Source organism: Oxyura jamaicensis, chromosome 1 (assembly GCF_011077185.1).
Source record: "Oxyura jamaicensis isolate SHBP4307 breed ruddy duck chromosome 1, BPBGC_Ojam_1.0, whole genome shotgun sequence".
In the NCBI taxonomy this organism is placed as follows: domain Eukaryota; kingdom Metazoa; phylum Chordata; class Aves; order Anseriformes; family Anatidae; genus Oxyura; species Oxyura jamaicensis.
Genome location: NC_048893.1, coordinates 26,158,180 through 26,175,740, shown reverse-complemented (window position 1 = coordinate 26,175,740; position 17,561 = coordinate 26,158,180). Strand labels below are relative to the sequence as shown.

The window sequence follows — 17,561 nt, the reverse complement described above, 5'->3', positions numbered from 1 at the left end:
CCATCTTCCCTAAAGCTGTCCATAAATACTGAGCCTAAGGTTCCTGTAAGTGAGAATCCACAGATTTCTGCCTAGGAGGTTGCTTCAAACACCTCAAAAGCATACAAAGGAAGACACAACAATAGAGCTCAGATATAAGAGCAAAGAAGAAATACAATTCCTAATATTCCTGGCATCTGTTGCTTTATACTGAATCCCACCCTTGTTCTTGCTACTAGGCTCTTTGTCTTGAATCTCCTTTGCTAAAGGAGTCTGAGGAGGAGTTTTTCTGACTCCAGAGCACAGATTCAAACCAGTGCTCTTTCACCAACTGGATATAAGCTGAGGATACTGGCCTCACATCCCAAGATGTGGTTTGAGGGAAAGAACAAGTCAGTCTGTATTTATGGCTCTGAATCCCTCTGAAGTGCACACTGGGGTTTACTGTCGGACAGCTAGGGATCCTCTTTTTCAGAGGCCTGAAGAACAGGGAGGGTTGTAAGCAGGAGTCTGAGGGGGTGTATTTGGGCACACTGGGAGGGAAATTATTTGGGGAATATTAAAACAAGAACATAACACTGAATATACTGAAACAAAGTCGGTGTCTGGCTGACAAGTAACCTTGGGTCTTTATTGCTGTAATGGTGGCCAGTCATCTTCATCCTCATCTAACTCTTGTCCCACCTATTGTTTTTCTTTTCATGTTCAGAATCACCACTGTCACTGGGGTTCAAACTTGTTGATGGAAAGAACATATCTGCCTCTGTGTTGTGTCAGAAATTGAGCACTTTTGGAATTTTCTGCTTAATCTAGTATTTGTCAGAACATGTTGACTTGTCAGAACTAAATCTGCAGGAATGTATCAGTTTTAACAGAGCTTCTCAGGGTGGAAATGCTGGCTGAAAGGAGATAGACAGTTGGACCAGTCTCCCATTCCTCCCAGCTCAACACTGTTGATGCAGGGACGTGAAAACGGTTGTTCTTGGATTGCTTGTGACTTTTGGGTGTTCCACACAAACTTCGAAAGCTCTTGGTTTCATCCCAGTACAGAGCAGGAAAAAATCTGTAACAGCAAGAAGTTTCACGGGATGAGAAAACAGTTTCCTGCCCTATAAAATATGAAGACAGCATTCTCTGTACTATACTTATTTTCTAATTATAATAATATTCCTGTTCTTTTTTTTATATTTCTTTATTGTGAACATAAACACATGTTTGGTTATTTTCCAGGATTCTGTTATCACTAATTAATATCAGAAAATATTGTTGATTTGAAGGAAGATCTTCATTTCTCAATACCAGAAGTGTGAATTGTTCTTACCAGCTAGTACTTGCAAACAGCCTGTTTCTGATTTTTATCCCCAGCTCTCGATCATGACTCCTATCAGATAACAAGGAAAAAGAACAATTCTTAGTTTCCAAAACCTATTATTTTGTGTAATTAATGAGGTAAGCCAGAAAAAGAATTCAGTAGATGCTGAAATAGAATGTCACAAGGAGTGCAGGAGAATTATTGATGGATTGTTTTAATCAATCAAATTAAAACACTGAATTTATATACAGCTGAGATAGGTCTGGTCTGTAGTCATCTTTTCATTTTGCTTAAAGTCTTAATGAAATAAAAAGTCAATATAGAGTTCTTGATTTCTACTATTAGTTTGTAATTTTCAAGGTTGTCTGTTTTGAAACCTTTAAGCACTTCCCTATTAGTAACAGTTGCTTTAACTGTAGCCAAACTATAAGCATTTTCCCAAAGTATGTGATCATATTGCTGTTAGAATGCAGAATTGTTTTCTCCATGAAGCATCTAAATTTAGCTTAACAACTGTGTCATGACATTAGCAGAAAATGTCTGGTGTGACGGGGCATGGTGTGGACACTGCACCAAAACGCTCATAACCACAGTCCATTTAATTGATCTTCCAGGGGGGTGAAATATCACACTAGTCATCTGTCTTTGTTTTTTAAAGCCACATCAAACAATTGTGTGGAAAAGTAAAAAAAGAAAAGTGCTAGTTTTTTTTTATTTCATCAGTTAATGGCTCTAGGTCACTTGATACCCCTTTGTTTACGATACAGTGATATGCCTTTATCTTCTAAGGGTTCACCAGAGTGACTTATTGCTGTGGTACAAGGCCTAAAATAAAACTTGCACATGCCAGGCACCACATGATGCATAAAATATTCTAACAATATATTACAAAACCTTGTCAACACTGGGGAAAATTACTATTCCAAGAAGTAGAGCTGGCTGAAAAAAAACATTCTTTTTCCAAAATGGGCACTTATGAAAGACAGTGATCTGGGGAGCTGGAGGGGGAGAGAGGGGGGTTTCTTTCTTTTGGAGAAAAGCCTCTTCCATGGTTACTCAAAAATGCCAATGGAATAAAAGGGAAGCCCACTACCAGCTCAGTTCTACACATTACTTAATCTCTTGTTTCTTATTTTTGAGAAGCTGTGTTAAGAACCATTTCAGCCCTTTAGGGTACTTGCCAAGTGCCTTATATCCACACACTAAAGTGCTATATCTGCTTTGTGTGCATTGTGAGAATGTCCTGAGTGCATTTGCTTTCAGCTACCTATAAACTATCTTGTTTTAAACCGTATCAGTCAGCTGTTTTAATGTCGATGTGGAAGTAGTCATCTCTCTTCTATCATTGTAAAATACACCAAGGGGTCTTGCAAAATTCATCATAATAAAATCCTGCTGTGAGTTGTTCTGAAAGCAGTGAAACGGGTACCCACTAAGAACAGTAATCGTAGCAGTTTTTAGCACAAGGCTGTTAAGGACACTAAGCAAGATTATGACACTTCTTAAACTGAAATAGTTCAGCTAATATGTGCAGCCTAGAAACAGATTTCTGTTGACTGATAAACTAATGTTTTGCTCTAAGAAATATAACGACTCTTCCCTTTAAATATGTTTTGACAGATTAAACCTCTGACAATGAAGCCTGTTACTGCCTATCCTTCTGGGATTATCCTATTCCTGTTTGCGTTGCTGCAGAGAAGCCATGGACAATGCAAAGAAGCAGCTAAAAAATCAGAGATGAACTTGAATGTAAAATACGATCTTCCTAACTTCATCACAGAGACACCAATTCAGAATGTAGTTTTATACAAGCATCATGTTTATATTGGAGCCGTCAACAAGATTTATGTACTAAATGAAACTCTCCAGAACATTTCTGTGTACAAGACTGGGCCCGTTTTGGAGAATCCTGACTGCACGCCATGTGAGGACTGCAAAGATAAAGCCAATTTATCTAGCAGTGTATGGAAGGATAACGTCAACATGGCACTGCTCTTAGAAACCTATTACGATGATCAGCTCATCAGCTGTGGTAGTGTGTCCAGAGGCATCTGTCACCGTCACATCATTCCCCCTGACAACCCCGCTGACATAGAAAGCGAGGTGCACTGCATGTATTCACCACAGGTGGACGGAGAACCAGATAATTGTCCTGACTGTGTTGTAAGCACGTTAGGAACCAAAGTTCTGGTGACTGAAAAGGATAGGTTTGTCAACTTCTTTGTTGGAAACACTGTGACATCTGCATTTCAACCCCCCCATGTACTGCATTCAATATCAGTTAGAAGGTTAAAAGAAACACAGGATGGGTTTGAATTTCTGACAGATCAGTCCTACATAGATATACTCCCTCAGTTCCGTGACTCGTATCCCATTAGGTATGTCCATGCCTTTGAAAATGACCACTTTGTCTATTTTCTGACTGTCCAGAGAGAATCTCTCGACTCCCAGGCTTTCCACACTAGAATTATCCGCTTCTGCACTTTAGATTCAGAGATGCGTTCTTACATGGAAATGCCTCTTGAGTGTATTTTTACTGAAAAGCGGAGGAAGAGGTCCATTCGAAAGGAGGTATTCAACATTTTGCAAGCTGCATATGTAAGCAAGCCAGGTGCAGCTCTAGCCCATGAAATGGGCCTTGGGTTGAACGATGATATTCTCTATGGCGTTTTTGCACAAAGTAAACCTGATTCCTCAGAACCAACAAACAGGTCTGCTGTCTGTGCTGTCTCCGTGAGAACAATCAACGAGTTCTTCAACAAAATCGTCGACAAGCAGAACATGAAATGTCTCCAACACTTTTATGGGAAAGACAGCAAATACTGCTTGAACAGGGTAAGTGACGATTAATTTTTTACATTTTAGGACTCTTGTTCTCTCTTTGACTATGCCATTGTCATGTAGCTGTCCTTTCAGCTTCAGTTGCAAAATGTAAAACCCTGATAATTTCAGATTACTTAGCATTGTTGATGATTCATTTTTGTAAGAACAAGTTCATGTAAATTGACTATGAAAATTATTGAGGTCTGGTGCTAAGTATTAGTTGAATTGGGGAAAAAAAAAAAAAAAAAAAGGCTTCTTTTTATTTGTAAGTAATTGTTATTCTGTGTTCTCAAGAGTCTGTGCTGCAGATAAATGGAACATTAAGGGAATTACTTCTTACACTATTTTAAAGAAGTCTTCATTAACATTCATCTCCTCGTGCACTGAGAAGTCCCTGAAAATATCACTCATATTTTAAACTATGCTAATGCTGAATCACTGCCCTCCTTAGAAAAAAAAATAATAATGAAAGAACTGGTTTGGAACATGCCATGGAGAGCCAGATTGTAATACAATTACTCATGCTTGATACATAAACGGTCCCACTGAAATCAGTTTTCTTAATGAAAGAAGTATCTATTAAAAGTGTGTCTGAATGAGGATACCGGTAGTCCTGGATAGGAAAGGTGGCCTCTCTGTGCACTGTGTGTTCGGGTGGCTGCTGCTTTCCAACCCCCTGAAATACCGAGGTGAAAGAACCACAGGAATGATTTCTTTCTTTCTAGTCAGTGTCTGTGCCCATGGCAGCACTTGTAAAGGAAATACAAGATCTGGAATTGGGTACTTTTAAAATTTATTCTGGAACATAAAACATTCTCACCTGGAATTATGCAGCAGGGCCTTATATGTGCTCCCTGTGGAGCTTTCTTTTCTCAAATAAAAGAAATGTGCACTCTGCCACAGTGCAGGGCCAGAGGGGTTACCAGAGGCTGCTCAGCCCCACGAGCAGGGACAGGGCTGGGCCAGGACAGCAACAGCTCAGCCTGCGTTTGGGGAAGGCTTGGGATGAGGGTGAGAACCACAGGTCTTCATTGCAGCAATGCCACCAGCATCCTCCTCAGCCTGGCTGCCCAGCCCAGGCCATCGGGAGGGGTTGGTGGATCTAGGACCTTCCTGAATGAAAAAGGGGAGGGCAGGTCTTCTTCACTGCCAGAAGTGGGAGTGGGGCATCTCTGAAGAAGCATTCATTGCAGAGGTGCTGTGGCTTTTCCCCAGTAGTGGGAGAGTTCCCAGATGTGGGGTCCAACGCAGCCAGATCATCAGCATCATCACAACAGCCTCCACATTCAGGGACTGACTGCTTGTTGCAGGCATCAGATGCTCAGCCCAGACCTTGGCACTGCCAGTGGATGGTAATACAGCAACCACAACAGATATAACATCTTATTTCCTTTTTAAGGAGGGGGGAAACAATTTTCAGGAACTAAAAACAAGATAGAAAACATGCAGTACAGTAACTTCTTGTTTTTGTTCATGGCTTTATTTCTGTCCTGATTTTTCATTCCAGTTCTTAATATCCTTTTATTTTCATTTTTCAGTTCATTTTTCACAATGAACATTTTTCTTCTCTGAAAGTGCTTTTTTTTCTTTTCTTTTTTCTTATTCCTAGCATACTTTATTTGTGAGTGACTGTCTTTAAAGCTTGTGGCCTTTAACTTATCTCATTCTGTTCTTGCCTATACACCTGTTTCATAAGGTGAGCTTTTCATAGCAAAGTATACCATTAAAATATTGACAGAATAATTTGTCACTTTTCACATGCTGGGAAGTACTTTCTTGTTTCAAAAGCTTTTCCAGAGTCTGCTGCTGCTTTGCATATCAGAACTGAATGTCTTATACTGCAGACGGTTTATTATAGTTGCCCATTTTCAAGAAATGTCATCAGAACTCTGATTTCTGCTACATTAAATTGATAAAGGGAAAAACGTTGCTGTGATTTCTTGTGGTTCGTTTAAATGACATAAAGGCAGTCTGATTTTTTTAGTTCTGATTGTTTGCTTAACCCAGAGATATCAAGACTGTCAAGCCTTGACATTCATTTTCATTACTTTATTCCAGAGGAATCACTAGGGCTCCAATGAAAAGAGTCCTGTTTTTTCAGTTTTTTAGAGTTTCAATTGGCCAAAAATAAGTCACAAGAATTTGCCAGGCATCCTTGATGAACCCATTTTTCTCAGGTATGCAATACAGATCTGCAAGGTTGGAGGGCAAAGGAAGGGAAGGAGAAGGCAGAAGAAGGAAACTACATTATTGTCAGATTTGACCTCCCTTGATTTTGCTAGAGATAAAAACAAAACTAAAAATTGTAAACTTCTCAAATCTTCTTATGCCCTTTTTTGTACATTATAAAAACTCACGTAAGGATATGTTGTGGTTTAACCCGGCCGGCAGCTAAACACCACACAGCCCTTCGCTCACTCTCCCACCTCCCTCTCTGGGATGGGGGAGGGAAACGGGAAAGTGAAGCCTGTGAGTTGAGATAAAGACAGTTTATTAAGATAGGAAATAATAATAATAATAACTGTATGTACAAAATAAGCGATGCAAAATGCAATTGCTCACCACCCCCTGACTGATGCCCAGTCTATCCCCAAGCAGGGCCCCACCCCGGCTAGCCACCCCTATATATTGTTCAGCATGACGTCAGATGGTATGGAATACCCCTTTGGCCAGTTTGGGTCAGCTGTCCTGGGTCTGTCCCCTCCCAGCTCTTGCTGCACCCCCAGCCTGCCCGCTGGCAGGACAGAGCGAGAAGCTGAAAAGTCCTTGGCTTGCTGTAAGCACTGCTCTGCAACAATTAAAACATCAGCATGTTATCAGCACCCTTCTCATCCTAATCCAAAACATAGCACCCTACCAGCTACTAGGAGGAAAATTAACTCTGTGCTCACTGAAACCAGGACAGGGTATAACACAATTTCCCCTTTATAAGTCACCTTCAACTTAAAAGAAAGCTTTTATAAACCATGCAGTTTGTCACGGTTTATTTTGGCAAAATTAAAAACTTGCTTTTTGTAATGCAGCCAAGATGATTTTTCTTTTTAACGTTGACAGAATGAAACCACAGACCACTGATGCAAGTGAAAGGCACTGACCACTGTGACATTTAGTCATATGACAGTGAAAACAGTACAGCAGTGAATATGGTATACCACCAACTTCAAAATAAAAAGAAAAGTGCCTTCAGCAATGTTTGCAAGGGAGTGCAATGATATCTGATAATTTACAGTTCCAGTCTGATTGATGAGGGCTATTACATATTGCCAAAAAAGTCCCAGAAGAAAATTGTACATAATTTGGTTGGACTTTGGGGTAGTCCATCTTTTTAAGAGGCTGTCCCTCAGTACTGTTTAGTCTAAGGTTGCTAAAAGCTGCTAAGGCTATAAATTAAACCAGAATAAAACATCCAAAATATTTCCTCAACCCTTTCTTCTCAGATTTTGAGCATTTATACAAAAATATTCAATTTGACTAATTTTGATGTGGATGACAAAGTTCATTAGCTTTTAGCCTTGTTTTTTTAAAGCAATGAAGTTTATGTGTTTGTGCTATGGTATGCCTGTCTTTCTTTTAGTTGCCCTCAACAATAAGAAATTTTAAAGATGTGAATCCAGGTGTGAATCTAGAGAAAGATCCATCATATGTGGAAACTGATGAAGTGTAAGAAGCCCCTTTATAAACATCAGAGGGACTAACAGGGACCAAGGCAGGTATTGCTCACTCATGGAAAAACTCTCCATCAGAGCTTAGCTGAAGAGCAAAGTCAACTAACCACAAGATACATATCCAGACACAACTATGCTTCACTTATTCCAGTGCTCATGGAAAGCATTTTAAAATCAAAATAAAACATTTCCAGTTGTGTTTAAGTGAAATACTTACAAAGGCAAAGCCTGGACTCATTGAGGTCAGAGTTAGGAACAGTCAATGGGATGGTGCATCTGGCTGCTATCAGATGTACTTTGGTGGAGCTGCGACCAGTTAACACTTCCTGAGATTTTCCCTCAGTGAAGATCTGACTGTCACTTCAATGACAGAAAGGGGGTGATAGAAGTGGCTTCAAATGAAAAGAAAAATGTGGAGTCATTTATTGCCCAAGTCAGGACAAAGATATCTGAGAGGTAGCTGCTGTGGAGGGTTTTGAATCACTGTTCAGGAATCTCTTCACCCACAATGAAGAGGAAACTGCATGTAGGCTTTTAGTAAATTATATTTGGTCACACTTAGTCACTTTCGGCCATGGTGCTAGAGTGGAGGAGTACTTAGCTGAGGAGAGAGACAAATACTGCTTACTTCATCTGGAAACATAGTCCAGTAGACTGCACTTCTTTCACAGATTAAATGGGATTCTCCATGTAAGAAAGATGGGCTGAGTTTAGCCTTGACAATGTCATCTTGTACATTTCAACTATCATTAGATCCTAATTTTATGGGCTTTGTTTAGCCTTTCTGTCTGTTATTACTAAACAGTTGCAAGACCATTTCTCCTCTGATACCTTCTGATAGCTTTGGTCCCAGCTGACTTCCATGGAGAAGCACCTCTAAAAATGAAACCAAAATCCAGCTCTGTAAAGTTCCTTCAGCAGGTAAGTTCAGATGAAAGGCTGATGTCCATTTACTGCCCAGGAAAAGAGAAACTGCAGACAGGCTTTTGCTACTGTGTTTCCCACAAGTGTCATAAAGCAAGACAAGCTGGTCACCACTCCTTTTCAAATCAAAGGCACACAGAGAAATCACGTTGGAAGAACATGAAATGAAAACAGAAGATCACCAAAACAAAAGATAAAATGACAGTAAAATGAACACATGCTGATGCTTCTTTATTACCATTACACGTCATGATAGATGAGTAAAATTGGGTTAGGCTTATATTGTAATGGAAGAAAATAATTGCTGCCTTCTATCAGGAAACCACAAAGGCACTTATTGATCTGTCATCCTTAGGGTATGTCTAGGAATATTTAATAAAATATACAGAGACAAATAACTCTTCTGAGGTCCCAAAACTCTAATATCCCATACCATTTGGCTTTAAAAATAAAAGTAAAAAATTGGCAGGTTTAAAAATAACACCACATCTCTCTGATTAGGAAGGGCTGATGTGGTTTATTTGGATAATCTCACAGCATGGAGGAAATGTGTTTTTATATTTTAAGTAGAATTTGCCTGAATATTTTCCCTCAAAGTCAGGCACCAGAATCCCTCTGTTTGGTTGTCATTTATTCCTCTGGAAATGTTATATCAAATGGCATACAGCAGTCTGCCTGGGCATGAAGCCTGCTCCCATCTGTACAGATTTTGTGCAAGTTTCTCAGTGGGTTCTGACATCTCAGACAGATAAATGAAGAGCAAGTTTGGTGATGAGCGATGTGCTCTAACACCCTTTAAAACAGGCTTGAATCTTAGTACTAAAGTGATGGGCTGCATCCACATTTCTGTTCTGCACTCACTGCCTGCCTGCAGAAAGTCCAGGAAACACCCCAAGGGTGTCCATTGTGTCCTGTAGGACACAGGGTACCAGGCATGGTGTGCTCACCACCCTAAGCCCCTACAGCATTAGATACACGCCCATCTACCTACTTAGCCTTGCAAGGCCTGCCTGGGGCAAATATCACAGCCAGAAGGGTCAAGGGAACAGTCTGAGCTCTACCAAGCTGTAATGAAAGAAGCGGTATGGGTGTGTGCATGGGTATGATATGAGTATGGCCAGATTCATCAGAGGCATATACTTTGAACGTGAAGGGCTGTTCTGTCCCTGGGACCAACCAGGGACACCATCACAAGGGAGTTCCCAAGAAAAAATCATGACAAGGAAAAAGGTAGGTCAGGGACCTCCTCTGGAAAGTACCGCGCTGCCCTGAGCTGTAGGTATCTTCGCAGATTCTTCCAAGCCCCAGCAGCAATGGGGTTTGAGAGGTGACCTGTTAGTCTGAGTGCTGCAAAAGCTACAGAGTTTTCCTTCCCCTGATCTCCTGTTAAGGACCTGTCTGTTTGCCTCCCAGTGCTTCTGCATGGTGTTTTATCATCTTCTCGATGAAAGCTGGATTTCTCTGTGAAAAAGTGGTATCCGTTAACCTACCATTTTCTGCAAAGGGCACTGCTTTATCATCCAGAGTTACTAATAATGTTCCATTTCCAGAGTTTTTAATCAAATTCTTCCATTGAAGGCAGGGTTCCCTAGTTATTACTGTGGGAGAGTGGCTGCTGCGTTTCTCTGGAATCTCACAGAATCATTTCAAGCAGAAAGTGACTTTTATTTTTTCACATGGATGTCTGGATTCTCTGGTCATGTGTTTTTTATTTCCCAGAGTTTCTGAAGCCCTTTAATTAACTGTAAAGATTAGAACTGGATGGAGAATAATTTTCTCATCCCGTGTAACTTTGAAAAAATTTGGAACATTTTTCAGCCCCAAAAGAGGTCTCCAAAAAGTAGACTAGCAGGTATGTAGCATTTTGGACACTCACTAGAGATGTAAAGTTCAGATCTAAGTCTATTTTCCAAGGTGTGAAGCAAATTCTAATCGTCCATTGCCGCACTCTAACTTCTTTTCCAATGTGCTGATGGATGTCCTGTAATGGGACTGTGTCAGCCCTGCCTGAGAGAGCTGCTTAGGGTTCTCTGGACGCAAATCCATGTCCCAGAGAAAGAGAAGCTGATGCTGCAGTGCATTGCATGCAGATCCACTAACTCCTGGATTCATCCCACCTGGCTTTGGAAGCTAGCTGAGACATCTCAATTAGGAATGAATTTCCCTCAGTTTCTGCTGCCAAATGATGATAGGGCATATCCAGAGGGCACCCATCTCAGATACTATGCTGTCGTAAGAGTCTAACAAGGTTCCAGCTTTCCATTTCTGCCTGTCTATGAACAACACTTTTTTAATCCTGTCTGCAGTTAGGATGAAAATCCTGACAAAGCAGACATCTGCCTTTCAGCTCCCTCAGCACCAACCTTACCTCAGCATTTCTCTACTCACAGTTTGATCTGACTCAGGACCCCGTATCACCTTCACTATTGCTCACTAAAGCAACAGTGAGCAATTAGTATCCAGGAGACTGCTGTGTTACTTGGACTTTCTAGGTGGTATGCGGGTTTCTGAACTCAGACAACTTTTGCATCAGAATGGAATTACTCCTGATTTCCATAGACACAAGTAAAACCACAGTCAAAACCCACACTGAATAATAATAATTTAAAAAAATGCTGCTAATGAAGAAAAAACATTGTGCAAATGGTTCAGGAAGCAAGTGCAGGTCACTAAGAAATATTACTTGCCTTGGATATGCAGTAGGTGAATACGATGAACCATTAGAGGAAGAATGATCTTGGGGAAAGTGATAATGAGAGCTTCATTTTCTCAAGGAAGATGTGACTCTCTTTTAATGCTCTGACTGTGGGAATTAGGGCAAACCGCATGATTTTCTCCTACTTTCTGGACTCCTTTCTATCCCAGGAGTCTCTCGTACCACTGTTTTGGCTAGACGTGCAGTTGTTGTGCAATGTTATCTTGGAATAAAAGTCTCCACACTCAAAATTATCTTAGGATAGCTGGTCTACATGGAATTCACAGGTTTTCCATTTCATCACAGCTTCCATGTAAATAAGGACTTCTGTGAAAAATGCACCTGATGTACTATATCAGTGTACAGCAAAATTGTTTATATCGACTGCTCTTATGCCTTATCTTATTTCTTCAAAATCTGTAATGATTCAACACCTCTCCCTTGATAACCTGTATGCTGAGTTAAATGCTAAATTAATATAAGGGAAATAAGCAAAATGCAAAGATTACTCAGGTCCATTTTATCTGCTGAATCAATAGGATTTACTTAGTGCTAATGCACTAACCATATTATGAAAACTTATGCAGCACTGTTCAATGACAAAAGCAAATAACTCTTTGAATGATCTTGACAATAGAACATGTAATCATCTTAATTTGTATTAACTAATTACATTTAACATGGATGTCTTTTTACCTTATTACCTTAAGTGGAGCATCACTACAGTAACCACCTCCCCTCTGTTTGAGCATTGAAGTAGATCAAAGCAACAAGTATAGGAGATAGTGGAATGATACTACATAAGATGCATCAACAGAGATGTTTAAAACATTTTTATTATTATTATTATTTTTTTCTGGGATTCATAATCTTTTATATAATCATTCCATTGACTTCAGTGAGTTCTAGATCAAGTCCTGGAAGATGAAAGTGTAGCTTAAAGATCTTTCATTAATTCCCTTTAAATTTCTCCTTATTTTGCTACAAGTATTATTTTGAAGGGTTGGTTTCCCATGTAACTGAGACTATCTGCAGGCAATGGCAACACATAGTAGTGACCACTGAATAATTAAGGTTACTTGGCTGTTTCCATTTTAAAGTAATGTTTCTAGTTGCTTTTTCTTCAAGTCTCTTACTTTGCAGTTGAAATTTGAAAGTTTATTCTCAGAAAGGAAATATACCTCTCCTGTATTTTATGAAAAATTTTTGAATTGCTTTCAAATACATGAGGAATAATGGGAAGAAGAGGAAGGAAGAGGGAAACGATTCTTTGTTTAAAACAAAAAGAGGAAAAAACTCTTTTCCCATTTAAAGCAAAGCTTCAGTGCCCCAGCAGAAGTTCTTAGAAACAGGAGAACCCAGTCCCCTGCCTCAGATGTGTTCAGTTCCCAGTGAACACTGGACTGAGTTCACAGCACCTACAGTCTAGGTGTGTCTTTCAGTCATCACGAAGAAATCAGAAACACAATAGATCTGCTTTGTGGGAATCATTTAGTGCAGAAATGTGTGTCCATTTGGGCAAAAGTGGCCCACTCTATGCTTTATTGTTTTACCCCTCCCTGGTATTACAAAAAGTGCTTGGTAATGATGTCTGTTGAAATTTTGCAAAAATCTGTTTTAAAAGTCACATTGCATTTTGGTGCACTTTGGTTTTCTCTTGTGATGTGACTTCTGAGTGATTTCTGGAATCCAGGTAGTTTTTTGATAGAATATGGCTTGAAAAAGGCTAGCTTACAGCATATCAGTACCTAACGCTGCCACTTCCACATGAACATTATCTGTCTTTCTGTGCTGTGAGAGCAGCAGGTGGGTTATGCACGGCGTATCTCTAGCATACTGTTCTAGTCTGGCTTCCCTACTGCAAATAACAGCTGATTTGTCCCCTTGGAATACCTCTTTCCAAGGATATACTGAGCCCACCACCATAAATGTGTGCAATAGTTCAAAATGAAAGACCCAAGCTCTTCATTAATAATATTTGATAAAGGAAATGAAGTGGGAGAATAAGAAGGTAATGTAATCTTGGTGCCAATAAAGAGCACTGTTGTACATTTAGCCTACTGTTGGACAGTACATACGACTAGTACTGGCCATCCCTGTTTAGTTACACATAGTTGCTTCTCTTGGAAATGCAACAGCAAGTTTTGGGAACTCATTCTGCCATTGTGCCTATCCAACAGATGACAAGTCTGGCTGTGGAACTGCAGTTGATCTTGTTGGCAAAAGCCAACGTGCTGCATCCAAAGAACTTCTGTTTCTCATGCTCCTCCATTCTGGCTGGTTTCACTCCTGCCTGTTGTATAGCACTGGAGTTTGTTCACAAGAAATTCTTTTCTGCTCAATTACTTCCAAAAAATAAATGTGTCCATAATTTTTCATTGTGTGATCATTGATTGTGCCCATAACCATAAAGAATTCAGATAGCCTGTGACAGTTATGTATAGTGAGAAAAACAAATGTGACTGTGGCTTTTTATAAATGCTAGTAGTAAAATTGTGTCCATTTCACAAACTTTCCTTCTTGCAAATTGCAGAGGAGAAAATATTCCTCCATGGGACTAGAGTAGAAAGTTATTTATATGTATCTCCTCTTCTCCCTTGTGTTTTATTCATTCTGACCAGTTAAGGCATGAAACTACAGGGGAAAGGAGAAAGGAGATTGTCCTTTTGCCAAGGGAACCGACAGAAGAAGGCATAAGGTGAACAGAGTCCATAAATGGGCCAGAGGCCAGAAAGTTTGTCCTGGTTATTTTTCTCCTCACCTTGTCTTGGAGCTATAAGAACAAGGATTTTAGTAGACTTCTCTAACTGAGTGTAGAATGAAAGAGACTGGTATGTGACAGCTGGGAAGATTTATGAATTTTATGAAATCCAAGGAGCAATTCCTTTCAGAGATAACAACAAAATAACAGGAGAGCTTTATAATTTACTTCACATTTTTTAACTTGGGACTGGAAAAATGATGGTGCAGGGTCTAACTCCAGTATGATGCTGATCAAGTCACTCAACCCCTTCAGGCAATATCCTGGCTTCACTGACTTTACTGGAGCCAAAATTTCACTTCTTGTATTTCACACGAGAAGACAGAGTGATCATATTTACTGCTCACCTGAAGAGAAATAGTGCAAACTATCCAGAAAATTGGAATGCATTACAGAACAGCAAAACTTTATTGGCTAAAAATACTCAAGAAAATTGAGAGAGAAAAGTCTGATAAGGTCCTTCTGTATTCCTCACAGTTACTCTTGCTGTTCAGAGTCTGTTATATATGTAAGTTTTACATCATTACATATTTGATTCCAACAGGACACACTCCTGAAAATTGCAGTTTATTTATCTTGACTCACTGACCTCCACAACAGGAGAGATAAGAAACTATTCAGGAGATTTCCTAAATGTCTTCGTACACTGTTTCCATTTTAAATCAGATTGGGAGTCAATTTGTTATGTAGAATCATCTATTCATTCCCACTATGGCAGTTACTCATTGAAAATGGATTTTTGCTATTTGCAGATATCAGACTCCATCTCCTCCAGCTGCAGCACATTTCCACCATGTTATGCCATAGAAATGCTCAAAGGAAAAATGCTGTAGGCATTTCTGGGTGCCCATTTCTCTTGAGGGAGACTCCCAGGATCCATAGAAGAAAACAAAAGCTGATAATTAGTCATTTGATTCCTGAGGGCCAAAAAGTTAAAAGTCACATAAACTAACCAGTAGAAAATAAGACTCCTACATATTCCCAATGTACTTGAATTATCCTTCATAACTGTAGCATTTTACAATTCACACTAGTAAATCTCGTTAATTTCAGACTACTTCTTCAATTTGTCAAATTAAATTTTAATTTTAATGATGTCTTCCAAATTGTTTGCAAGACAGCATGAGATGTTCTACAGTGATTAAGTCATTAATTTCTAGTTTATTCAAGACATTAAGCATCAGATCAAGACATAATATCACTATCTAATTGAGCACTGCACTTAAATAAGAAGAGAGGTTTTGGCCAGCTGTAGTAAGACAGGCATGGAGGAATGCTTACTGAACTGTTTCTCCAAACAGCAGTCACTGCAAATATCAGAAAAGCTCAGAAAAAATCCGTGGTTAAAGTTTTTTTTTTCTTTGTCCCCGAGTCTAGTTATTCAGACAGAGACTAGACACTGACACTAACCTACCGGGGTATTTTTTTGAGATTTTCATTAGCAACTTTAAGTTTTCCTCCCTGCTTTGCACTTTTATTTTCAAACGCACTACTCTATCCAAAACAATATTTTAAGTCCTCTGAACACGATGTGTACATCATCAGTTAACTGCCAAGCAGCAACAGCTCCTGATAGCCCTGCTTGAAGATGTCTAGGGACCTCTTTGGTGTGTTTGTCCTCCATGGACAGAGTCCAGGGAAAATTCCAAAACACTAAAACTTCCCCTATGAACAAGTAAGGTAGTGTGTTATCTCCTACCTTCTAGATACAGAGAAAAGGCAGGGCTTTCCCGTACCTCTTTGCATTCCAGTGGCACACCTACACCAGTTTCACAAAGCCCTCACTATGAATCACATCCAACTGGCACCTCTCATCACACAAGAGAGGCAATATAGCCCAACCCACGCACTTACCAGTGCTCTAATCGTCCATTTCAATATTTGTGTGATTTGTCACCGCAACTTGGCGTAATATCCAGAGTGCATCATCTGACATCAGTTATTTTTCCACATTGACAGCCAAGAGGATACTTATGTGTACACTGAGAGAAAGAGAGAGGGAGGCAGAGATTCAATCTTCAAAGAGTTAATTTAAAGCAGCTTCTTTGCTGAAGTTTTCTGTGTTATCAATCTTCCTTTAGTTTTCTAAGTAGCCTTTTAATCTCTGTATTTCTACTCAAAGATCAAAGCATTTGTATTTCTTGAACAGCTAACCTTATGTTATGGTTGATCCATGAAGCGCCAGGTTTTGTAAGAGAGCCATATGTGGAACAGCCTGCAGGTCTTTGGGCAGATACCCAAAATTACGACATCTCTGAGGAAGGCTGAAATGACTTTGTGGCTGAAATGACTTCAGGAAAGCTAGGAAAGGTGTCGGGGCAAACAGGAAAATGCAGCCACTTGTTAAAAAGAAAAAAGAAAGAAAGAAAAGAAAAGAAAAAAAAATCTTGAACAGCATTTCACAAGGACCATCAGGATGCTCAAATCGTGTTAAGATAAACACACAAGAGGAGGTACTTTTTTAGGGTTAGCACTGAAACATTCTCCCCAAAGTTGTTTGCTCATGGAAGGAAAGGAATTATAGCAAAGAGCAGAGGTCCCACGCTGGAGGAGGGTAAACTCAGAAATCTGTCTTATTTCAAAAAGCATGAAAACTGTACATCTTTCTGCACTTGAACTATTCATACTCATTGTATGAGTAATCTTTGCACAGATGTTTCAGAAATATTTTTCAACTGGATAGGGTATGAATGCAAAAGAATAAAGCTTTTCACTTGTTTGTTGGCCAAAACAAAGCAAAATTAAATTTGTCTCCTGTTGATGATTTAACCCAGTCGAGTACTAGGTTAAAAAAATGTAAAGTTTGTTCAATGACTGTTCAGTGTGCCTATTGTAAAGTTCCTCGGTCAGTTCCTACCATACGTTAACAGTTAATATCGAAACTAATAGAGCAAATGCTTTAGCCAAACCATTAAGTGACTGCCGTGTCAGATCTAATCTGGAAGCCCTCTTTCTGTATCATTAGGCTATCATTAGGCATAAAGATTTCAATTACACTTGTTTGGCCTTATACAGGATTTTACATAAATGATACAGTAAATTGACAGGGCACCTGGAGAGGAAAGCTGTCACAACTGCTGGCAGCAACTTCCAAGGATCATAAGAAACTTCACCTGCCAGTGCTATTGCTGGGCACAGTTCAGAAACATAAAAATTTGACAGCAAAGGACTGAGCTATTATGTTCTACAGTTTGCTAGTAGCGTTTCCAATGTCTTGGGGTTTTTCCAGAATTCAGCAGAGTTTATGCCAGCAAGAAATTCTCGATTCATTTTTTTCTTTCTCATAGTACTCTAAGTAGTAGAAGGAAAACCACCCAAATCGAGAAAATATTGAAAATAAAATTTTATTCGTACTTTTTTTTAACTGCATTATCCAGGTCTATTGACTTTAGTAGAAGGACT

The 17,561-nt window shown here is 39.5% G+C and overlaps 1 protein-coding gene across 3 annotated transcripts in view; it reads left to right on the top strand.

The window, feature by feature from the left end:
* MET (MET proto-oncogene, receptor tyrosine kinase) overlaps positions 1 to 17,561 on the top strand; it is a 93,112-nt gene that overhangs the window by 17,335 nt on the left and 58,216 nt on the right. For all 3 annotated transcript variants that reach the window (XM_035337974.1, XM_035337965.1, XM_035337980.1), the window contains one exon: positions 2,912 to 4,126. In XM_035337974.1, the coding sequence (XP_035193865.1) occupies positions 2,927 to 4,126 (1,200 nt within the window). In that variant the 5' untranslated portion in view covers positions 2,912 to 2,926. The remainder of the gene's footprint in view (positions 1 to 2,911; positions 4,127 to 17,561) is intronic.